Source organism: Dasypus novemcinctus, chromosome 26 (genome assembly GCF_030445035.2).
Source record: "Dasypus novemcinctus isolate mDasNov1 chromosome 26, mDasNov1.1.hap2, whole genome shotgun sequence".
NCBI lineage: Eukaryota > Metazoa > Chordata > Mammalia > Cingulata > Dasypodidae > Dasypus > Dasypus novemcinctus.
Window position 1 is genome coordinate 13,544,896 of NC_080698.1, and position 23,601 is coordinate 13,568,496.

Consider the following 23,601-nt stretch of genomic DNA (forward strand, 5'->3'; position numbering starts at 1 on the left):
TAGAACCCCTCCTCAGCAATCAGGTCCTCAGTCCCAGGGTAGGGTCCCAAAGGACCTCTGCCCTGGGGAAGGTTGGCACCCCAGGAATGTAAACCGTCACCTTGCTGGCCACAGGGACCCCACGGGGCCCAGGAGGTCTGGGCAGATCCTCCACTCACACCACAGCCTAGTCTACAAACCTTAGGCCAGCTTAAGTTTTTTTTAAGAGAATTTTATTCATCCATTGATCCAGTATTTACAGGGGCTGGAGGGGTCAGGCTGTGCTCAGCCCAGGGAGAGGCAGCTGCCACACCTGCCAGCCCTGCCCCCCAATCACTATATACAGAGATAAGGGGTCGGCTTGGGTCACCTTCAAAACCATCTGGCAGAGGTCATGGGGCTGGGTGGTATCAGAGCTCCAGAGGGAGTGCTGGACCCGTGACCCCTCTGGGGACATGGGGGCTCCCACTGGCCATCTCAATTCTGGTCTGCCCCCCACCCTGCAGAGGCTGAGGAAGCTGGCGTGGCAGGGAGAACTGAGTGGTGCCAGCTTCCTGCAAGCAGCGTGGTCTCTGCTATTCCTAGTGAGAGAGAGACATGCTAATACTGAGGGCCTGGGCAGAGGCTCTTCTGAGCCTCAGGCTCAGGAGCCCAAGGCAGTCCCACAGCCAGAGCCACAACACTGAAAGCAAAGGGCCCCGAGCCCTGCTACAGACAGCAGTCTCAACGAGCCCGCCTGGGAACAGCGCAAACACTTCTCTCTGTTCAGGCCAGGGGACCCAGCAGGCTGCTCCTCCCACCCCTGCTAGGACCCCCAGCCCCCATCTAGCCCAACAGCTGGGTCCCTGAGTTTGGAGTTCTCCCAGGAGGAATGAAGAAGAGTAGGCCTGGCTTCTTCATGATGGGAACAGGCTGGCAGCTGGGGCGAGAGCAGCAGGGCCCAGTGCCTACCCAGGCCCCAAGTGGGACCCTGCAGTCATGACCCTGGCATGAAGCAGGGGCCTGGGCCCAGCAGGATGACAGCTGCTAGGAGGGAAACATTCCCAGCTATGTCAACAAGGTGGTGGCAAGACGGGTTGGAGCCCAGAAAAATAGATGTCTCTGATAGATAAAATATATATTTTGCTGCCCAAGGCATGAAGGCAGGTCCTGCCGCTCCACAGCCGGCTGTGGAGGTAGCTGCAGCACATCGCTGTGCCCCAGCTCCAGCTGCTGCTTCCTGAGCACTAAGGGCTGACCACCCCTGCCCCAGGGTGCAATGCAGGAAATCCGCCACCTGGCTCCCACTCCCAGGGCCTGGGTTCTCTAGTTGAACTATTCAGTAATACTGGGAAAAGGGGAGGAGGGCAGGGAAGGGGGACCCCAGTGAGGGCCACGCGGCAAGAGCAGGCTGCAAAGTCAGGGCTAGCGGTCCTCACTGGCGCTTGGCCTTGTAGGGGCGTGAGCGTTTCCGCCGGTCAGGCTTCCGCTGCTTGTGGAGCCGGCCAATGCTGACCCCCTGGCGCCGCCGCACCGAGATGTTCTGCTCCACCAGGTTGGCCAGCATGCCTGTGGAGAGGCAGGGACCTTGGAGCAGGGGGCCAGGTGGCAAGCAGCTACCTGCTCAGGGTACCCAGGACCTCGGGTCAGGAGCTAGGGCTCTCACGGCCCTCCCCATTCTGAGGAAGCGGGCGCCTGCAGGACAGAGCCCTCAGCAGAACCTGACAGATGCAGCAGTGGGTCTCCTCACCTTCCTGAGCCAGCATAGAGATGAAGGTGCAGATGAACTCGTCGTAGTTATGGGTCCTTCTCTGGTCATCAATCTGCAGGAGAAAAGGGTGAGGGCACTGCAGACCATATCCCCAGAGAAGCCGCCAGCTGACCTCAGGAAGTCAAGGACAGAGAACCAAGCAGCTGGAGTGATCACTCACCTTGAACTTCTTCCGCTTCTCCACCTCTTCCTTGAGGCAGGCCTCATAATTTGCAATCTCAGCCTCCACACACTTTAGCAGTGCCAGCAGCTCCTGCCAAAACCCACCATTGTACCCATGAGAGCAGCTGGCCAAGGCCAAAGTCCCACTACCAGAAGGCAGCCAGAGTCCATGCGTCCAGAGGCCCCTGTCACCACCCAGAAAGGCCTCCAGGCACCTGGCTGGTCACCAACCCTCACCCCTAAATTCCAATCACAAAGCCAGCACCTGGGCAGTAGTGCCCAGGCCCTTTCCTCTATCAGTAAGGAAGCACCCTGAGAATGCCACAATGGAGGCTCACCTTGGGTGAGTACTTCTCCCCGCTTACAGGCTCACCGGGCCTGGCCAGTCCAGTCTTCTCTCTGCTGTCTGCTGCTTCCCCGACCTCTTTATCCTCTGGGCTGCTAGACCCCTGGTTGCCTTGGCTTGGTCTGATGGTAGGCGAGGAACCCTTCACACCCTCTGGGGAAAGAAGTCATGAGAAGAACCATAAGAAGGCAAGACACTTAGTGGTCCCCTGGCCAAGTGCCTCCCCCCTACTAGCTGCATCAAGTGGCAGTGAACCAGCCCAAGGCCCACCTGTCAGTGCCAGGGGACTCAGCACACCATCCTCAGCCAGATGCAGCAGGCCCGTGCTGATGACAGGACCCAAGTCGCGTACAGCGCGGTTGTAGCGTATGCAGTCAACACGCAGTAGGCTATCGTCCTCGCCAAAAAGCACCTTAGAGATGTGGGAGGTGACAGGGCTGGAGGGCCGTGTTGGGTTGGCCGAGCGAATGGGTGAGCGCAGTGGCGAGTTGAAAGCACTGCCGATCTCAGAGGCTGTGTCCGTGCTCTCGTTGCTTGGGGTGGGCGAGGGCTGCGAGTGTGTGGGCACTGCCACAGCTGGACTCCCGGCTCCACTGCTGGTCTTGATGGACAGAGGAATCGAGAGGTCTTTCTGACTCTCTTTGAGCTTCTCAGCCAGGACGTTGATGGTGTTGGGTTGCAGCACTGACAGCTGGCCATCTGCGGTGCCACTCAAGGACCCTGGCTTCCCTGACCCCTTCCGCTTGTATCTGAGGGGCCAAGGGGAGATGAGCTGAGGGAACAGGACAGGTGACCGACCATACCCAACAGTGCCCAAGATGGCCTCAAGACATCCTGGCCTCTAGAAACTGACCCTAAAAGCTCCTCACACTTGGTCCAACCATGTTCAGTCTGGCACCCTAAGCTCTGACAGCTGTGGCCATGTCCTCAAAGAACACCTCCCCACCTCACTTCCAATCTTTTGCCAGTGCCATGACTTCTAGATAAGCTCCCCTCCTGCCATCTCGTCCATCCCTGCCTCTTCCAATCCTCCAAGGCCCAGATGAAAGACAACTTCCCAAGAGCACATGCCTTAGCGTCTAAAGTGCTCAGCTCACCCCCAACACACTAACAACTCCCCGAGAGCCTGGGGTTACCCTCTTCAGGCCAGCCTCCTGCAAGACCCCGCACTCAGCAGGTGCTCAGCATTATCTGCTAAAGGGCACGCTCAGGCACAGGCTGGAGCATTCAGGGTAGGACCCGTGGCACCCAGAGTCTACCAGCTTACAGAGCTCGGCTCACCTGATGGCAGAGTTGGTGTTCTGCACATCATCCTCCTCGTCGTCCTCATAGTCATCTTCATCGTCTGAGTACTGCTGGGGTGGGCGGACTGGGACTCGGCTGCGGCCCATGCCTGCTGCCAGGTCTTCTTCCTCCTGGGTCAGAGAAGTCCAGGGCAGTTATGAGCAGGGAGCCGGTCAGCTCAGGCCATATAGAGCACTTAAAGCTGAAATCACCTTGGCTCTGCAGGCTGAGTTCACTGAACCCCTACATGCGCTCCACAGGCCACCTTGGCTCTTGGGGAGGCCATCTCCCACCCACGCCACTTGCCTACACAGGGCTTCTAAGAGGAAGAGAGTGCCCTGAAGTAAGAGCCTTTATCTTGCCATTAGGAATATGCGCTACATGTTCAACACCTCAGTTGTGTGACTGGATTTACAGCCAGGGGAGCTCTCCCTGCTTCCTTAAAACCTTGCTATTGTGGGGGACCTCTGAGTATAAGAAAAGCCAGGCACCCCAGGCTGGGCACAGAGTGGACACCAAGGACCCACATGGGCAAACTGCCTGTTGTGGCCTCTCAAGAGAATATGGGAGGAAATCCTGCAAGGGTACTCCCAGCTTACCTGCATGGGGGACTTGGCATAGTTGTGATTGTCTAGAAAGGCTGGCAGTCGCTGAACAATGGGAGTAGGGTTGGGAGGAACCCCGTTGAGGCTGCTCCCAGCAGGCTTCACCACCAGCTTGGGTTTGCTGGGAGGGCTGTGAGTCGGGGCTGGTGGGCATGAGCCAGCCCCCTCCTCCACGCCATCTGGGAAAGGGCCAGAAGCACAGGCAGAACCCTCAGCCAGCTGCAGGAAAGCTGTCCCCAGCCCACCATCTCCCCCATCCTGGGACACAGCACTACTCCCTTTCCTGGACTGGAGTCAGCATGCTCTGAGTCACATGCTTAAAGCAAGACGATAAAAAGAACAAGAAGGAAAAAAGGGGAAGCAGAAAGAAAAAAGGCCTCGAGAGAAGACAAGAAAGGGAGTGTGTGCATTACGGAGCAGGGCTCAGGGGCCTCTGGTAACAGCAGCCCTTTAAAGACAGCTTTCTTTAGGGAAGGACTGCTCACCCTCCACATTCCAAGGAGGCAGAGCTACAGGCCTTACTTCTGCATCACCACCCATGGATCTCTATAGACTTCCTCCGCTTGGGCCTCACAGGTCAAGCTATGAAGGGGTGGCTCAAGCCCACCGAAGAGAGGCCCCAACCTGTCCAGTACCTGTGTGGGTGCCCTCAGAGGCTGTAGGGGCCCTGTTTGCCTCCAGTGCCAAGGGGGATTTGCTGCTGGCTGTCTTGGACTCCTCAGGCAGCTGTGACTCTTGAGACTTATGGGTCTGAATCAGTTCCGGCTGTGTTATCCTTATCAGCTGAAAACAGAATCCATGACTCAGAGGAGAGAGGGCAGAATCAGGCCTCTACCTTGGAAAGCTAAGGGTCCCTGATGGGCAGCACAATGGCCTTGACCCCACCCATTCACAGGGCAATGCAATAGCCTTGTGCACTCTTTAAAAGCTAGTCTCCCACCCCACCTCAAGTCCCACTATTCTTTTATGGGAGCAAAGGAAAGGAATGATTAGTTGAAGCTCAGCTCCATAAAAGAGAAAGATTTGGGAATCCAGGCCAGATGCTACAGTGGGAAGGGTTTGGGGAAGGTGGGCAGGAGAGCCAGGTTGGGCATGGGCCACGCGGGAGAGGCACCCACCTGCTGCAGGGCCTCCAGCACCGTCTGACGGTTCACCTTCAGGACATGCAGCCTGGCCTCGTACTTGATCCTGCGGTCGGGCACCACTGCCATCAGGTTGAAGCGGATGTCGTGGTAGGGCTCCCTGCAGTCACAGCTGCAGCTGTGACAGCAGCCCCCACCCTGGGCCCCACAATCAGGTTAAGGGAGATATCCTGGCAGGACTCTCTGCAGTCACACCTGTAGTTATAGGTCTAGGCCCCACCCCAATAAGAGGACAGCAGTTGGCCACACACACCAGGCACCTGAGCTAGTGTCTTCAAAGAGCCGTCAGAAAGTGAGCCAGCATACCTGGGCCACCAGGGTTCCACCAACGCCTGTCCCTCCCCTGTCCCAACCTGAAGCAGGCCACAGGCAGCCCCGTAGGAAACGGGGCAAGGAGCTGGGAGCCCAAGATCTAAGCCCGATCTTGCCAGAGTCACTATGTGGCCTTCCACAAATCACCTGGACTCTCCCTGCCTTGGTTCCTTTTGCTCTGTCCCTCCCAAAGGGGGCTCCAGAAGGTAGAGCAGGGCAAGCACAGGGCCCTTACCCTGCAGTGGCGAGGCCAATACGCTCCATGATGACCCGCCGGGCCTTGTCTGTCCACTCCTCATCCTCCCCCCAAGGTCCTAGGGAAGACCAAGATGAGGAGTCAGCAAGTGGGAACTCCTGAGTTTGGTAGGCCAGGAAGGCAAGAGGAGATGGAGAAGAGCAATTGGTCCAGGGAGTCAGAGGCTGAGCTGGCAATGCAGTGCAGGTTGCCGTCTTGGCCAGAGTTGGATGTCCCCAGCACCCAACCCTATTACCAGGCCCTTGAACACTTAAGGACTCTGAGCAACAGCTTCCTGGGAGACAAGCAGAGGAAGACAGCCGTTCCTCAGCTCAGGGTACCTACCATGATCAATAGGGTAGACCTTCAGTCCATCCAGCTCAAAGAGCCGGCCTGTGATTGGCACATAGCTGACAAAGTGAAAGGCCTCCATGGTCCGTACTGCACTAAGGCCATTCTGCTTCTCAGGGAGGTGGCGTGGCTCAGGCCTGGGGAAGGACACATTTAGGGTCTGAAAAGGACAGCATCCTCTCTTCCACTTCCCCCACCGTCACCACTACCACCATTGGCTGCCACAGCTCCCACACACCTGGCATGGCTATTATGTGCCTTGGCCAACTCTGGGGCATTGCCAATCGCATATCCTTTGCTCTAGAAAGAAAATAAGCCACATGAGAACAACTTCTTCAACAGCCCTCTGCATGGGAGTATGGGGGTGATGCTCCAGAGAGCAGACCTGGAGGAGTCCCAGGAATCTGAGGAAGCACAGACTAATGCTCATAAAGGCCCAGTGGGGGGCAGAAGAGACCTCTGGAATCCAGAGGTAGGCTTACTGGCCTCAAGGGGTAATCAGTGGACAATGGGGAACAACATAGCCTAATAGAAAAAGTTCTGACACAGAAGGTGCTGACATGGTGTCACCTACGGTGTCACCTACGTCTCTTCCCTCTCTAGGTCGGCCTCCTTTCCTGACAATGAGGCCTAAAACTAATTGCCTTATATGATTAATTTAAAGGTAGAATGTAATGCAAATGGCCGTTTACAATGTAAATGGTTATTTGGAAAGGAAAAAGCTCCACAGCGGTATTATCAGAGGCCCTGGAGCTCAGATCTGTCCAGATAGGACTAGGGCACTGCAGCCTACCTCAGGGCTGAAGCCTTTGGTGAATTCCTTCATGCGACTCAGGGTGGGCCCCAGGTCCACATTGCTGCAATTCAGGAGCACGCTCAGCAGGGCATGAGTGGCACAAGAGTTGGGGATCAGCTGTGAAACCAAGAACAGTCACCTAACACAGCACCCTTTACCCCCAAGCTCCCCCAAGCCTATACTCATTGAGAATAGGGATCCAGAGAGGGTCAGTCCTATCTGGACCACAACCCTCATCAGCTCACCCCCATCTTGGCCCAACCTTGAACAACAAGCACCAAGTAAATCTCACCAGGTGAGAATGGAGAGAGAGAGAAACAACTTAGACACCACTCTGCCTAAAGGTCCTCCCAAGTAGTGAATGAGGGCTCAGTTCCTTCTGCCAAGGGGTTTCTGTAACCAGCACCACTGATGCCTGTCTATCTTTTCCTGCCTTCCCCCAATTTCATTTCCCAAAGAAAGAAAAGGGCAGCATCCCACCCTCCAGAAAAAGCACAGAGCCCAGCAGACCTGGTGGGCAAAGAACATATTATTCACTATATCATCATCAATCACAGACGTATCATCCACCAAGGTAGAGACCTTGCGACGGGATCGGCGCTCTTCAATCCATTTGAACAGGAAGATGAATCCATACACAGGACTGGGGAAGTAAGGGACAGAGCTAGATCAGCTGAGGGAGCAGAGGCAATCAGCACACCCTTCCTTTCTCCCCATTCCCTTGCACTGCGTTATTCCTCAGGTGCCCCAAGCAGGATCTCACCTCTCCCCGGGCTTCTTCCCAACAGTGTGTCCCAAGTGGCCCTGAACCCTCACACCCCAGTTGACCGATGCAGGCAGAGTCAGAGCTGCAGACTGTGGTGCTCCTGGAGTCCCACCCAGTTTCCTCACACCTAGAGCTTTTGGTTCCAGTATAACTGAAGAGAAGCTGAGCCAATGGCCCAGGACAGGGGAGAAATACAAGGTAAAGCAAGAGCAAAAACTATCTGATTAGAAACTTAAACACTAATTCTCACTTGTGGAACCTAAGGCCTGGGCCCCAATGCAGCCAGAGAAGCAAACGAACACACACACCAGTCCCTTCTTTTTCAGGAAACAAAAAGCAGATTTCTTGGTTCAGTCACCATAGCCGTTTTCCACACCTCTATTCTACAGGACCACCAGGACTAGATCCTGTGCTTGGCCACCAGGAGGGGCCTTACAGATGCCACACACCAACCAATCAGTACAAGGCCCTTGGGTGCGGCTTAGAGCAACGGGCACTCATGGGCACAGGAAAGCTGTAATTAACAAATTGCAGCAGCACAAAATGCACTGTTTGATCTGGACTGAGATTAGGGGCTTCTTGTTGCAAGACCAGGAAAGGGCACCTGAACTGTACCCTAAAGTAGTAAAGGGTAAGGATTTGGATGGGGAAGGATAGGACATAAAAGGAAGCCCTGAGAGAAGACTGGAAGATAACAAAAACGTCAGCTTGATGAGAAGAGAGGCACCCAGAGAAAAAGGATGCTTGCTTATAGGAGATTTTACTACTTGGGGTTTCTGAAATTGCCTCCCTTGAAGGGCATTTCCCCCTAGGCCCTCTGGGTGTGAGGGACAGCCCTGGCGCCAAGTCACTTACCCCTGGCATTTGCTCTGAAGGTCATAGATCTCCTCCACCTGAACCCCTTTAACACCTGCGAACAGGAAAGGTAAGCGGTCGGCTAGGGCAGCCCCTGGGCTGGGAACGAGGAGGGCGCAGGGGTGGACCCCCCAGTCCAGTCCTGCGGGTAGGGAGGCTCTTACTCACCAAAATCTTCCACCAAAAGAGTGAAAAGGCCTGGACGGGGCGACAAGAGGGATGGGGGCGGGGGGGAGGGGTGGTTAGGGAGGCGCGTTCCAGCAGACAGGCGCCTGCCCGTGGGCCCACCCAACCTGCCCGGCCCCCGGCCCGCCCGGCCCCCTCCTCACCCGGGTCGCTCTCCAGCTCCAGCCAGCCCTTATTCATCTTCCCGCGGGAAGGCCCCTCAGCGCCATGTCCAGGCCCTCCCGCCCCACCGCCGCCCCCGCCGGGAGCCCCCGCCGCCCCCGGGGCCCCTCAACACCACACACAGACAACGGGCCCCGCCGCGTCAACCGCCCGCGCCGGCGGCACTACGTCATCGCAGCGCGCCGGCCCCGCCCCGCCCCTGGGCTCGTCTTCGCGGACCCGACTCCACCGGGCGGCGAGCGCGCGAGCGCGGGCGGAAGGGGCGGGGCCGGCGCGCGGCCGTTAGTGGGCTGTCGTTCTGCCAACGGTCGGCGCCGCCATCGTGCCCGAGTCGGCCTCCCCGCGGGTGGGAGGCCGCGTGACCCGGCCCCGGTTGGCGCGCTCGCCCCCTCCGCCGGCGCAGTCACCGCGCGGGGCGGCCGCCCGTGAGGTAGCTCCCACGGCTTGTGACAACGAATAAAGCTCCCGGACAGCGGCGCCCTCAGCAGCAGCTGGGCGGGCGGCCCGGGCCGGGAGCGGCGGCCCGTGCGCTACCGGGAGGAGCGAGCACCCGAGGCAACCTCCGGCCCGGCCCCGCACCAGCGGCTCGGCGGGCGCGACATGAGCCGGGCCCCGCACTCGCGGGATGCTCCTTGAGCCCCTTCTTCGGCTGTTACCTCCCGGGGCCGGTTGTGGCCTCACCGAAGTATTTTCCAAATAAATCATTGTTTATTATTCTGGCGGCGGCGGGGACGAACACGTTTATTATTTTTTTTTAATTTTCTCAAGCATTTAGCCAGCCTTTATCCAGTGCAACAATCTGGTCACTGTTTCAAGGAAGCGACCGCCTGGTTAGGAAATCCCGGACTGAGCCGCTTGTGGAAGCCCGCCTTTGCCACGTCCCCGCTCAAATGTTTTGAAGATTGTTTGCATCTTGTTCTAACTACCAGTCTGCCCAGAATCCTACCCAAGGAACGTCTTGGTCCAGCGATGCAAAGAACTGAAGTTTCGAGGTTTTATTTCTGTTGCTAGATAGTCGGGAGGTGTCCCCAACAACTCCCAACTGCTCCGCGGTCAGCCAAAGTGGTTGCCTTACAGGATAGCATAGTTAGTGCACGCCCTTCTCCCTCCTCTTCCAGCCTGTCCAAGTGCTTTTGTTGAGAAAACAGCAGCCAAACCTCCTTACTTCTGCAACTCATGGGTTGGAAAAGGAGACTTGAGCAAACATAATGAAAGAATGGCATGGCCTTGATTTTCAGAGTGGCTAATTGCCTTAGTAGTTGTATTCCTGCAGAATAGTTGAGAGTTCTTGAAGTACTCACGCTCTCCAGCGGTGATCTAAGCACATGGGGACTGCAGTGTGTCCCTGAGATGATCTGATTCACTCAGCTCTCCTATGAAATACTGTCCTCTCCCCTGACTAGACATAGTCCTTAATTCATAAGGGTGGGGCTTATTTTTTTGTCCTTCACTTTCAGGGATTTTCCCTCTGAACCCATGAAAGGGTAAATGTGCACTCTACTGAATTGGTCCACTTAGGTATTTCCTCTTGACTCAGATCTAGACAAAGGTTGGAGACAGACTAAACCTCAGTGGCCGTCTGAGCCTGGTTCAAAGAAGTGACCAGGATCTAAAGGGGTTGATGTGTCCATGATATCCCTTGTATCTCACTAGAGGGAGCTCTTGCTTTAGATAGCCAAATTCCAACAGGCTCCCCTTCCTAGGGAAAAACTAGCTACCTTATCTAGATTTTACTGGGTAGAATTGAGACAAAGGTAGCTTTTCTTCCTGAGTGCTATCTCATTGCCTCTAGTAGGCACAAAGCAACAAAGAACCACTCAGCCAGTTCAAGTAGTGGTCCCAAGCTCTTACATTGCTGTGTGATAGCAGTATAACATGCTAAATAAGGTTGGCCTCTGGAGCTAGGCTGCTTATTAACTCTGACCTTGGGCAAGATACTTAACTGATCTGTGCCTCAGCTTCCTCATCTTGAAAGTGGAGATACAATAAAGGTACCTACTGCCTGGGTTTTTTTTTTTTTTTTTTTTTTGAGTTAACACACGTTAAGTGCCTAGAACAGTTCTTAGCCTGGTTTAATAATTGCTCGTTCTTACTAGCACTGATACTGGGTAGGGCTCTCTTATTCCATCACATGGGTTGGTAGGTGAAGTGCCTGGTTGCCTTGACCCTGTAGAACTTGATAACCAAATGTGGAATTAAATTGCTGACTAAGCCCTGTTTATAATTATAGCTGGAAGAACCTGTATTGTCATAGTAACAGTATAGAAGAATAGTAACAGTATAGAAGATTTCAAGATAGGACAGAGAGGCAGCAGCGAATGAAGACCGTAAAAGAAAAGAAGAAGAAACGCCAAAGATTGAGGTAGAGTAGGTGATGTAAGGGAGTTGGGGAGAAATTTCCCATTGGCCTGTGGAATATGTCGTACTTTTTGCCCCCTTTTGGAGGCTGGGTAGTGTGGAAGCACACACGATTGTCCCCCTGGAAGCTGCCTGTCTTCCCAGGGCTGTCCCAAGTAACAGAGTGCTGGCTCTGGAGCACTCCTGTTTAGGTTCCCATCCTGGCTCTGACACTTCATTTCTTTATGCTTCCGTTTCCTCATCTGGAAAAACGTGCATAATAACAGCACCCACTTTTTAAAGTATCCCACAGATTCATCGAGTTAATGACAGTTAAGTGCCGAGGATAGTGCCTAGTAAATTGGAAACTATTACCATTTTTAGTAAGCTTTGGAGAAGTGGTACAACCTGAGGTCAGAGCAAAAGCAGCAGTAAAAGAGTAAGAGGGGCTTTGCTCTTGCATTCAGTTGACGAAATTGAACACCTCCAGGCTCTGGGGACAGAGAGATGGTTACAATCTGGGTCTCACCCTCAGATAACTCAGTGGGGATGTTTTGTGCTTTCAAAAAATTAGAAATATGAAAAGAACCTGATGTCATAGCCTTTAGATATTTTGTTTCATCAGCCTCATGGATGGCATTTTGAGGAAATTGTGATAACAGATGTTGACAGGGTCCTCAAAGACTACCTTGTACTTCTCCCTTCTGTTGTATAGAAAATCTTCTAAGACAAGGAGGGTAACCCAGAGGAAGCTGTCTTCAGGGCCTGGTAAGAAAGACTAGAGGTTTTGTTCAGCCACTGCTTCCCAACCCCAGGAAAGAGGGCCACCTATGTGGGGCAGCAAACTTGCTTCTCTTACTGAACCCCACTTCCTTCCCAGATTCTCCAAGATCCTGAAGAACTCGGACCTGTAATTTTTATATATTTATGTCCGAAGTTCAAGAAACACGTTAACTGAAATAGAACTACTTGAAACCAAAAACAAGCAAACAGAAAAAACATGGAGTAGTTTCAGCCAACTCCTTCAGTGTGGCCAAAATTATGTATAACTCTGATGCCAAGTAACACCTCATCCCAACCTCCCTCCTTACCAAAATGACCCTCTTAGTACTCAACTCCTTCCTCTACTTAGAGAGATGATTACGTTCCCACTCTTCCATTCCTAAAGGTCAATGTGAGCCAATCTTGTGGTTAATTCTTAACGTTCTCTCTCCCAGTTTGCCGGCTATGCCTTCAAGAACCTGGGGATCCCGAAAAATTAGGAGAATTTCTTCAGAAAGACAATCTCAGCGTGCATTATTTCTGTCTTGTGAGTATAAGGCCTCCTTTGCTTTGAATGTCCTTTGACTTTGCTGTATAGTCTGTTCTCTGTTTTTCCATCCAGCCTCAGATCCATAGGCTGGTTTGTTTTTTCTCTTAAGAGCTTTTTTCCTTTTAAAACCTAATTTAAAAAAAATAATGTAAGTACCTGGTTTAAAATTCTAGCAGTATGCAATGTGTACAATGAAAAGGCAGTCTTCTCCCAATCATATTCCCAATCCTTCACTTTTACCCCAGAAACAAACCACTGTCAGCAATTTGAATGTCTTTCCAGTTATTTTTTTTCCCTAATATTCTTTTTTTATTATTAGGTGTAGTTACATATAGTAAAATGTATCCATTTTGAGCATTTGGTTTAATGAGTTTTGATAAATGTAACCACCTTGTAACTACCACCCCAATCAAAATAAATATTTCCATCATGCCAGAAAGTTCCCCTCTGTCCCCTCCTAGCCGTTCCCCACGCAGATAATCCCTGTTCTGGTTTTTATTGTCATAGATTAACTTTTACCTTTTCTTGTACTTCATATAAATGGAATCATACACAGTGTACTCTTGTGTGTCTGGCTTCTTTCTCTCAATATAATGTTTTTTAGAGTCATCCTTGTTGTTGCTTATGTCAGTAGCTCATGCTTTTTTACTGCCTAGGAGTATTCTATTGTATGAATCTACCACAATCACAATTTGCTTATTTACTCACCTGTTGATGGACATTTGAGTTGTTTCCATTTGGGAGCTTTTATGAATAAAGCTGCTATGAATATTCATATAGTCTTTGTGGACTTGTGTTTTCACTTCTCTTTGGCAAATACTTAGGAGTGGAATTACTGGTTGCATGCAAGCTATGTATTTAACTTTCAGAGAGTTGCCGTTGCACTACATTCTTGTCAAAACTTGATATTGTCAGGTTTTGCTTTTTTTTTTTTTTTTAATTTTAGCTTCTCTACCAGATGTATAATGGTATCTCCTTGTAGTTTTAATTTACATTTCTCTGATGACTAAGGATGTCGAGCTACTTTTCATATGCCTCTTGGTCATTCTCATATTTTCTTTCGTGTAGTATCTGTACAGATATTTTAAGAATTGGATTGTTTGCCTTATTATTGAGTTGTAAGAGTTCTTCATGTATTCCTTCTGAATATAAATCCTTTTATACATATATGTTTTGTGATTTTTGTCCATGTCTTGCCTTTTCATTTAATTAATGGTGTTAATTTTTTAATTTTATGGTTAGTGCTTTTTTTTGTTTTGTTTTGTTTAACTTATTCAATTTTTCATAGATTAACATCACATTTTTGATGGGTTTATAAATAAAGAAAATGTGCTTTAATATTTCTGTCTTATTAAAAATCAAGAAAAATTAGGCATATTGAACTGTTTGAATCAGCACACATGCACACACACATACTCTCTCAGATCTTGTAAAACCAGCCTGTCCACTTGACAAGCCCAGGCTGAAAATATTTGGTTAGTGCTTTTCTTTTTTTTAATTTTAATTTAATATAATTTTATTTATTATCTTATTTTTTTAAAGATACATGGATCATTCAAAATGTTAACATTGGTTAGTGCTTTTTGAGTGTTCCAAGAAATATTTGCCTACCCATTGTGTTACCTTGTTGCCTTTATCCAAGATCAATCGACCAGTCCTCCCTGATCAAAATGGCCAAGTGGGATGCTTCAGGGCTCTATCCGCCTACCAAAGGTTTGAACAACCAGCAAGAACTGGCAGAAACATCTTTCTTAAAGCTCCAGAATGTAGTTAAAGGACTGCAATAACAGGGCGAGTGCCAAATCAAGAAAAAGGCTACTCAAAGCAGTAGCATTTTCTGGCACCCTGGTGCCTCTTCACCCTCCCCTCACCTGATCTACTCAGACTTGGAGCTGGCTCATGCACTCAGTGCACAATCCCAGAGGGAGAGAGTAACCCTTCTACACATACTGGGAGGGTGTATATCTGGTCCAATCTGGTGGCCCACTCAGGGAGTCACCACCCCAGAACTTCTGCATGTAGAAGGCAGTTTACAGAGCTCTCCTACAGAGACTTACTTGTAAGTGACATTGCTTCTTGCAGCTTTCAGAATTCTCTCTTTATATTTGGCCTTTGACAGTTTGATTATAATATGCTGTGGAGGGAAGCGGATGTCACTCAACCACTTGGGCACCATTCTACCACATGGGAGGTCCCAGGTTTGGGTCCTGGTGCCTCCTAAAAGATGAGGAGCAGATGCTGCCCCCCCACAGCAACGAACTAGATGCTGCCTCCTCCCCCCACATCCCCACTCCCCCACCCCCACAGCAACAAGCTAGATGCCCAGAGGCACTGGGAACTGAACCCGGGATGACCACATGAGAGGGGAGTGCCCAACGCCCTGAACCACATCTGCTCCCTGTGGGCTGCGTCATCTGCTGGCTTGTGGCATCTTCTGGTTGGGGTGGGGTCAGCGTCTAGCTTGTTGCTGCAGGGGGTGGCATCTAGCTTGTTGTTGCAGGGGCAGCATCTGCTCATCATCTTTTAGGAGGCACCAAAATCTGAATCTGGGACCTCCCGTGTGGTAGATAGGCACCCAAGTGATTAAGCCACAACCCCTTCCCTCCACAGCATATTATAATCAAACTGTCAAATGCCAAAGATAAAGAGAGAATTCTGAAAGCTGCAAGAAGCAACATCACTTAAAAGTAAGTCACGATTAAATTAAGTGCTTATTTCTTATCAGAAACCGTGGAGGCCAGAAGGCAGTGAGATGACATATTTAAAGTGCTGAAAGCAAAAAATTGCCAGCCAAGAATTCTATACATGTCAACACTGTCTTTCAAAAATGAGGGAGAGATTAAGACATTCCCAGATAAACAAATGCTTAGTGAGTTCATCACCACTAGACTGGCTCTGCAAGAGAAGCTAAAGGGAGTTCTGCAGGCTGAAAGAAAAGTACAGTAGACAATGGAGTGAAGCCATGTGAAGAAATAAAGATCTCTGGTGAGGGTAATGACACAGGTAGACATTAATGTCAGTATTATTGTATTTTTTGGTCTGTAACTCCACTTTTTACTTCCTACAACATGAAAAGGCAAATACAAAAAATTAATGATAAATCAGTGGTTTTGGACTCATACTGAAAAAATGTAATTTGTGACAAGGACTATATAAAGATGGGTGGATTGAGAGGTCTGGGAACATAGTTTGTGTGTACTATGGAAGTTAAGTTGGTATGAAAGCAAACAAAATTGTTATAGATTTAAGTCCCCTGATAACAACAAAGAGAATAGCATAAAATATGCAAGCTTATCCAGATAAAAATTAGAGTACAGGTTGCCAGGGAATGGACTCAATGCATAACGGGTTTCCGTTTGTGGAGATGGGAAAATTTTAATAACTGAAGATGGTGCATGTACATTATGAATATGATGAAATGCACTGAATGATACACTTTGAAATGATTGAGATGGAAAAATTTATGTTATATATATGTTTCCATGAGGAAGGAAGGGAGGGAGGGAGGAAATAAGGCAGGCACAACTACAGAGACAATGAAAATTAAAAGCAATATGTGATCAAAATGGAACTTGGCAAGGGAGGAGAAAAGGCTCAAAAGGATGTTATTGGGACATATGAAAAAATTGGAGTATAGACTGTAAGCTTTATATCAATGTTGTTTCTTGAACTTAATAACTGCACATAAGGTGGTTACATAAGTGAATACCCTTGTTCTTAGGAAGTGTCCATGGCAGTATTAAGTATTCAAGGAACATGAAGTATACATCCTACACTCAAGTGTTCAGGAAGTAGATTGATAGATGGAATGATATAGCAAAAGTTAAAATTGGTGGATCTGGGTATCTGGGGGAGGGGTTAAGGATATGTTGGAGTTCTCTATATGGGATTTGTATTATTTTTGTAACTCTCCTGTAAGTTTGAAAGTATTTAAAAATAAAAAGTTAAAAAGATTTCAATTACCATATGTCTGTGGATCTGTTTCTGAGTAATTCATTTTATGTCATTGAGCTATATGTTTATTGTTGCACAAATATCACACTGTCTTGATTATTGTGGTTTGAAGTTAGGTATTCTAAGTTCTTAAATCTTTTCCAGGATTGTTTTGGATATCAAGTCCCTTTTTTTTTTTCCATATAAATTTTATATTAAGCTTGTCAGCCTTTCTTTTTTATAAAAAAGCCTTCTGGGATTGGGATTGCATTTAATTCACAGATCAATTTGGGAAGAAATGACAAACAGTGTTGAACAGCATTGGAAAATGCATGGACATGGTATAATCTATTTATTTGGGTCTTTTAAAATTTATCTGAGCAATGTTTTGTACTTTTAGTGAGAAGCTCTTTCATATCTTTTGTTAAATGTATTCATAACTATCTTTTGTTTTGTTTTCTTGAACATTTATTTTTTATTTATTTCTCTCCTCTTCCCTCCCCCCGGTTGTCTGTTCTCTGTGTCCATTCGCTGTGTGTTCTTCTGTGTCTGCTTGTATTCTTGTCAGTGGCACCAGGAATCTGTGTCTCTTTTTTGTTGCGTCACCTTGCTGCATTAGCTCTCTGTGTGTGCGGTGCCACTCCTGGGCAAGCTGCACTTTTTTTGCATGGGGTGTCTCTCCTCACGGGGTGCACTCCTTGTGTGTGGGACTCCCCTATGCGGGGGACACCGCTGTGTGGCACAGCACTCCTTGTGCGCATCAGCACTGCACGTGGGCGCTAGCTCACCACATGGGTCAGGAGGCCCTGGGTTTGAACCCTGGACCTCCTGTGTGGTAGGCAGATGCACTACCAGTTGAACCAAATCTGCTTCCCTGTAAATGTTTTTTAAATTTCCTTTTCCATTTGTTTGTTGCTAATATATAGAAATACAGTTTTGTCTTGGGGTTTTTGTTGTTTGTTTTTTGTATATTGACTTTCTATCCTGCAATCTTGCTAAATTCATTTTCTCATTGTTTGTTTTGTAAATGCGTTAGGATTTCCTGTGTAGACAGTCTTGTCATATGTGAATAAGACAGTTCTACGTCTTTTCCAATCTGCATGTCTTTTATTTTTTCTTCTTCCCTTATTGCACTGGCTATAACCTTCAACATAACGTTGAATAGAAGTGGAGTCAGTAGATATCCTTGTCTCGTTCCCAACATCAGGGGACAGCATCCATGGTTTCACTATTAAATATGTTAGCTGTTTGTCATAGATGCCTTTTATCAGATTGAGGAAGTTCCTGTTTACCTAGTTTGCTGAAAGTATCATGAATGTGTGTTAAATTTTATAAAATGCTTTTCTGCATCCAGTGAGAGGAACATGATTTTTTTCTTTTATTTTGTTAATGTGGTTTACACATTGATTGATTTCTGTAATGCTAAACTAACCTTGCATTCTTGGTATAAACTCCACTTGATCATGATGTATTATCCCTTTCATATAGTGCTGAATTCAATTTGCTAAATATTTTGTGTCAGTTTTATATCTATGTTCATGAGAATGATTGGTCTGCTTTTCCTCTCTTGTAAGTCCTCTCAGGTTTTGGTATCAGGGCTATGTTAATTTTGGTGCATTTACAGGCAGGCATATACATTTTTTAACTTAAAAATAAATATACTCTACGTAAGTGTTTTATATCTTGCTTTTTTCACCTAATATATTTCAGAAAGCTTTCCATATAACATGTATAGATCTAGTTTTTTCTTTTTAAGAGCTAATTATTATTCCATGGTATAGGTATGCCAAAAAGTGTTAAACCAAACCCATATTAAAAGACATTTAGATTGTTTCTAATCTTTGACTCTTAATTTTCTGCTTTAACAAGTAATACATGCTCATTGTAGAAAATATGAATAATACTTAAAAGTTCAAAGGAAACAATAAAAAATAAATAAAGGAAAGAGAATCACTCACAAATCCTAAAGCCCTGAGACAATCAGTTTTAAAATAATATATTTTATGTTTTAAATATAATTGGGAATTTACAGTTGTAATCCCAGTGTCCTCAAGGCAGCACGCCTTGTAGGGTCACCTTTTCTATCATGTTAAAATAAAATAATCTGAGCCTCCCTTACACATTTCCTATAATTACTTCAGGAAGTCCACCACCCTCCCCAATATTTCTGAAGTCCTTTGGGGGAGGAGGATGCTGACATTCCTCCCCAATGTTTGTAACAGAATAGTTTCTCTTCTTTTTCCTTGATTTCTTACTCCAGACTGTGCTTTGAAGAAACAAAAGGCTCTTTAAAATATGTTTTTAAAGGAAAGTGCAACTCCTTCTCCCTAATGTCGAATGACTACAGTCAGGAGATTTTAAAGCACTAGTTTCCCTTCTTGTAGAGAATATGTATCCTGAGAAGAGTATTTATTCTGTACTGAGGGGCAGTCCAGCAGGAGGAGTAAGCATGTGCGTTCTATGGGCCTGCATGGCCATGCCAGCTTTGCTGCCTCCTCACCATGTGACCGTGGCTGAACTAGCACTAGACCTGGGTGGCCTCCTCTGTAAGGTGAGGATCCAGTAGCATCTGTATCACAGGGTCATGGTGAGCAGAAAATGTGTCAGTGCACATGTTCTCCCCAAAGTGCTGGGCACATGCTAGCAGTCCTCATTAGGACAGGCAGTGTAGTGCCAGGGTGGATATGCGCCCAGGCTGTGGGAGCTCTGTGGCCTTGAGTAAGTCACAACATCTCTGAAAAAATGGGGACAATTACAGTACTTCTCTCAAAAAATGGGGACAATTATAGTACCTGCCTGTCATCTTTGAAAAGCACTCAGAGCACCCAACACACGGTGCTGTTTACCCTGTAAATGCCGTGTATACTCTGCCAAGTTCTCTGCCTCAGTTCTCTGCTCACCCTGACATCCTCCACACTGATCAGCAATCTTGACTACTTGATTCTGCTGCCACTCCCCCCAGATCCTATCAAGCAAGCTGCCTCAGAGGGGCCAGTCCAACCAAGGTTTCCATGGATTCCTGCCTGAAGACATCAAAAAGGAGGCAGCTCGGGCCTCCAGGAAGGTTAGACGCCCCCGCAATGGCCTTGGAGTAGGCTGGATTTTCTCTGCCTCTTCTCACATGTCTCCCATCATTTCTGTTTCTGTTCTTTTCCCTAGCTGCTAGTTTAGAAGTCAGAGCCCATTTGGATTTTCCAATTGGTCCTTCCCTTAAGGTCTATACTCCTCTGGGGTGTAGTGTCCTAAGTGAGAGGAAAGAGCAGCATCCTAAGAATTCAGTGCTGCGCAGCTTCAGGGTGCCCCAGACCTTTCAGGAACACTGAGCAACAGCAAGGGCTGTTGCTTTTCAGAATTTCCATTCCCCAGGAAGACGTGCCTCCTGTAGGTCTCTGTTTGTCTTTCTTGGGGGGCAGTGAGCACTGTTTGGGATCTCGTTTGCAGATCTGCTTTGTGTGCAAGAAAAAAGGAGCTGCCATTAACTGCCAGAATGATCAGTGTGTCAGAAACTTCCATCTGCCTTGTGGCCAAGAAAAGGGTTGCCTTTCACAATTTTTTGGAGAGTACAAGTGAGTAATGAAGGGGAAAGTCAGGCTGCCCTTTTGCCATTCATGAAATCAGAATCCGGTTCTCATGTTTTGATTTACCAGTGTGTCTGTCCCTCCTTTTAGTAATGGGAAGCAGCGTCATAACTTGGACATTTCACAGGGGTTACTTCTTGCTTCCCATCCCCTCCTTAAATTACAAACAGCTGGGGTTCTTAGACAGCTGCTTAGAACTAAGTGGGGTTTGTAGGAACAGGAGGCTGTGGAGACAGTCCTGGGAGCTTTGCCCAGCAGAAAAGCCGCCGTGAGAAGGCATGTAGCTGATCTTTGCCTTGGCGTCTCTCTCCCTCTGGGAGAGTGGAAGTTCACTGGACACTGGCATGGATGGGCAAATGCCCTCCCTAGACCTATAAAACTGCATCTGTGACATGTCAGAAACCAAGTCTGTTTTTCCCCCGTCACAGATCATTTTGTGGGAAACATCGCCCAACACAGGACATTCAACAGGGGAATGTTGGAGAGGAAGGCTGTGTCTTGTGTTGTGAAGACTTATCCCAAGCGAGTGTTGAAAACATCCAGAGCCCGTGTTGTAGTCAGACCATCTACCACCGCAAGTGCATACAGGTGGGACTTGCCCCGCCCGGGCACCTGCCGTGATTGCTTTTGTTCCTACCTGGAGCTGTCGCCACTTCAGAGTGCCGCCCTAGAGGCCTGTATGTCAGGGTGCTTTGGGGCAGTCAGTAAAGTCAGGCTGGCCTCTGGTCCTTCTTCGCCTGTAGTCCTCACCCACGATACGAATGAGACTGAGCAAAATCTTCAAGATTGCCAGAGCAAATGGGCTCATCCTAGATTGAGTGCTTAGCCCCAAAGTCTGCCTTGCTTCCTGAGATGGAAAAGGGAAACATATATCTAGATACCTGACCTGGATGTATGGAAACATATATCCAGGTTACTGAGCCAGAGCTGCCAAGCCGCGGAGCCAGACATAACAGGCTCACCTGGCCGCTTTCCTGAACACATGCTGGTCCTAGGTCTGACACCTGGATTTGCAGCCCTCACCCATAGCCCACCCACATTCCTTCCCTCATTACCCCCAAGAGCTTTCACTCTCCTCTCTTAACAGCTAGCGACACTGTCTTTGTGGGATGGGGATGTGGGTGGAAAGAGGGTGGTCAAAGATAATGCTTACAAAGGCGAAGCCCCTCCATGTTTCTCTTTCAGAAATATGCCCACACGTCAGCAAAGCATTTCTTCAAATGTCCACAGTGTAACAATCGAGAAGAGTTTCCTCAAGAAATGCTAAGAATGGGAATTCATATTCCAGACAGGTAGAGGAAATCTAAAGCAAAAATCGAGCCAGGGAGTGGGTTGCCTAGATTTCAAGAAAGGAGACGAGGGTGAGGATAGTTCAGAAATTGAAGAAGCAGCCGAGGCATTGAAATATAGTGAAAAAGGAAGGGGTTGGGGGGGCAGGGAGGGAGGCTTTTTAGTTATCAGAAGAAAAGAGAGGTCAAAAAATAGTGGAGGGAGCATGTTTCTGAAAAGGGTGCTCAGGGAGATCAGAATTCTCGGGGGGATCTGGGAGTTCTTGAATCCTAGGGTAGAACTAAGGAACCTCCGGTTTCCACGCACCCTGCTTCAGCCTCCTCCCTGGCCAGGCCACTTGCCCCGGCTCATTGAAGGTATGCAGGCGTCCGTGCTGAGCTGGGCTGGGCTGTAGTTTGAGTTCTTCCTAGTTCCTCCCAGGTGGATGAAGACTTTACCAGTCGATTGTGTGTGGCTGACTTCACCTGTTTCTTCTCCCACTGCAGAGATGCTGCCTGGGAACTCGAGCCAGGGGCTTTCTCAGAGTTGTATCAGCGCTATCAGCATTGTGATGCCCCCATCTGTCTGTATGAACAAGGCAGAGACAGCTTTGAGGACAAAGGGTAGGGGAAAGCTCCTGGCTAGGAAAAGCTCATCGGTGCCATCTTAGCGTTAACCTTGGCACAGTTATTAGGAGCAGGAAGTTCACTTCTATCCACACCTCAGGGTGAACACAGTTGCTAAGTCTCCTTGGCCAGCCCCCGATTTACTCACGTGCACGTGAACAGATCCCTACCTGCAGGGTCTGCTTCTCCTTGTGCCTGGTGGAGAGATACTCAGGATCAATTCCTTTCCAGATCCACCGTGCAAATCCCTGTGCCTGACGGCAGGGCCCTGGGACAGGCACTCAGCCTCTCCAGGCCACAAATCCTGCCAGGATAAAGTGTACAAGAAGTGCTGGGAAGCACTCGGCCCAGGCCTGACCCATAGCCAACATCCCGAGAGTGGTAGTTAGTGCTGTATTTGCCCCACAACCTTTCCTTGGCTCTTCCCGTAGGAGGTGGCGCCTCATTCTGTGTGCTACGTGCGGATCCCATGGAACCCATAGGGACTGCTCCTTCCTTAGATCCAACAGTAAGAAATGGGAGTGTGAGGAGTGTGCGCCTTCTGCTTCAGCCACAGGTGGGCCTGGAGGGATGATCTGGTCTAAAGAACTGGGTGGGGGGGCGGGAGGGACCTCAAAGTTCCTGGGCAAGGAAGACGGTGTGCCACCAGAGGGGACTTTTAATTGGAACCTTTAGTTTTGGAAGAAGGGTGGCTTAGGAGGGGCTTCCTTAAGGACCTCCACCTGGGAGCAGCGGAGGGTTGAGTTTCCCCTGCCTCCTTTCTTTCGTCAGTTTACCCACCTGAAAACTCAGGTGACGTCCCCTGCTGCAGCAATACCTTCTTCCCCCAGGAGTGTTTCTTCAGAGACACCGGCCTCAAAGAGTATCTGGGCCCGTCTTGGACTGATTGACCAGGGCCTTCCTTATTAGAGAAGCCAGAGTCCTCCGGCAGCAGCAGAGATTACTGCTGGCAGTCCAAGGGTGTCAGAACCACTAAGCGCTGCAAAACCCCCAAGTAGCAGCCCCTCCTGAGTCCTTGCTTCCAAGGCCCGTTGGCTGTGAAGCGGCATTGTGAGACAAGGAACGGGGAGGGGCTGAGGGGTGTGCGCTGTGGCTGCGGGGAGACTAGGAGCCGAGGGGAGAGGAGTCCCGGGAGCCTGTGAGGAGAGGCCAGGCCTGGCACCACCACCGGGTGTCTGTGGCTTTCTCCCTGATTCCCAGTGCACCCTTTCTTCTCTTCTTCCACCAAGATTCTTGCCTCTTCATCTGGTTTTCATATGCCTCTTCTTACTTCACCCACAGTTGTTATTACACAAATAAAGGTTTTCTCTCCATTGGTGTCTCTTTATCAGTTCACTCCGAAATTTGTCTGGCATGCTAAGGAGTCTGGAGGGTAGTGTGTGGAATCCATTAGGCAAACCCACCCTTTTAATCTGTAAAATTCAGTGACTTAAATTCAGAACTTTCAACTTGGAAGTTAGAAGCATTTCTTTGGAGGGAAATAGCTTGCAGATTGGCTTTATGGGGACAGAGATTTGGATCACTGTGCGATTAGCCCCCGGGTTCTCACCAGGGAGGTACCCCAGCAAAGGAGTCCATGCTGGACTGAGACTAAACCATCAGTGCAAAGTTTGGG

The 23,601-nt window shown here is 49.1% G+C and overlaps 2 protein-coding genes across 9 annotated transcripts; one reads left to right on the top strand and one right to left on the bottom strand.

Annotated features, from left to right (window-relative positions):
* Positions 1-190: 190 nt before the first annotated feature.
* On the bottom strand, positions 191-9,962 carry BAP1 (BRCA1 associated deubiquitinase 1). 4 transcript variants are annotated; one of them, XM_071212093.1, is made up of 17 exons: positions 9,878-9,962; positions 8,752-8,781; positions 8,584-8,638; positions 7,473-7,605; positions 6,960-7,079; positions 6,405-6,466; positions 6,161-6,303; positions 5,816-5,894; positions 5,245-5,368; positions 4,762-4,909; positions 4,121-4,305; positions 3,519-3,652; positions 2,508-2,986; positions 2,230-2,390; positions 1,890-1,982; positions 1,709-1,781; positions 191-1,527 (listed from the first exon to the last, which is right to left on the bottom strand). In XM_071212093.1, exons 4-17 carry the CDS (start codon positions 7,488-7,490, stop codon positions 1,394-1,396), a joined length of 1,953 nt encoding a protein of 650 aa, XP_071068194.1. In that variant the 5' UTR covers positions 7,491-7,605; positions 8,584-8,638; positions 8,752-8,781; positions 9,878-9,962; the 3' UTR covers positions 191-1,393. The 4 variants fall into 4 exon arrangements, with proteins under 4 accessions (XP_071068194.1, XP_058144952.1, XP_058144954.1 ...); XM_058288969.2 differs by lacking the exon at positions 9,878-9,962 and adding an exon at positions 8,913-9,078; XM_058288971.2 differs by lacking the exon at positions 9,878-9,962 and adding an exon at positions 8,913-9,076 and having other exon boundaries at positions 7,545-7,605.
* PHF7 (PHD finger protein 7) lies at positions 9,290-23,299 on the top strand. Of its 5 annotated transcripts, none has more exons than XM_058288274.2 (11): positions 9,290-9,923; positions 11,162-11,293; positions 11,984-12,036; positions 12,486-12,577; positions 19,476-19,577; positions 19,955-20,079; positions 20,520-20,679; positions 21,277-21,383; positions 21,867-21,983; positions 22,418-22,542; positions 22,758-23,299. In XM_058288274.2, exons 2-11 carry the CDS (start codon positions 11,250-11,252, stop codon positions 22,874-22,876), a joined length of 1,044 nt encoding a protein of 347 aa, XP_058144257.1. In that variant the 5' UTR covers positions 9,290-9,923; positions 11,162-11,249; the 3' UTR covers positions 22,877-23,299. The 5 variants fall into 5 exon arrangements, with proteins under 5 accessions (XP_058144257.1, XP_058144261.1, XP_058144259.1 ...); XM_058288278.2 differs by having other exon boundaries at positions 9,296-9,923; positions 22,817-23,299; XM_058288276.2 differs by lacking the exon at positions 9,290-9,923 and adding an exon at positions 9,995-10,017.
* The last annotated feature ends 302 nt before the right edge of the window (positions 23,300-23,601 follow it).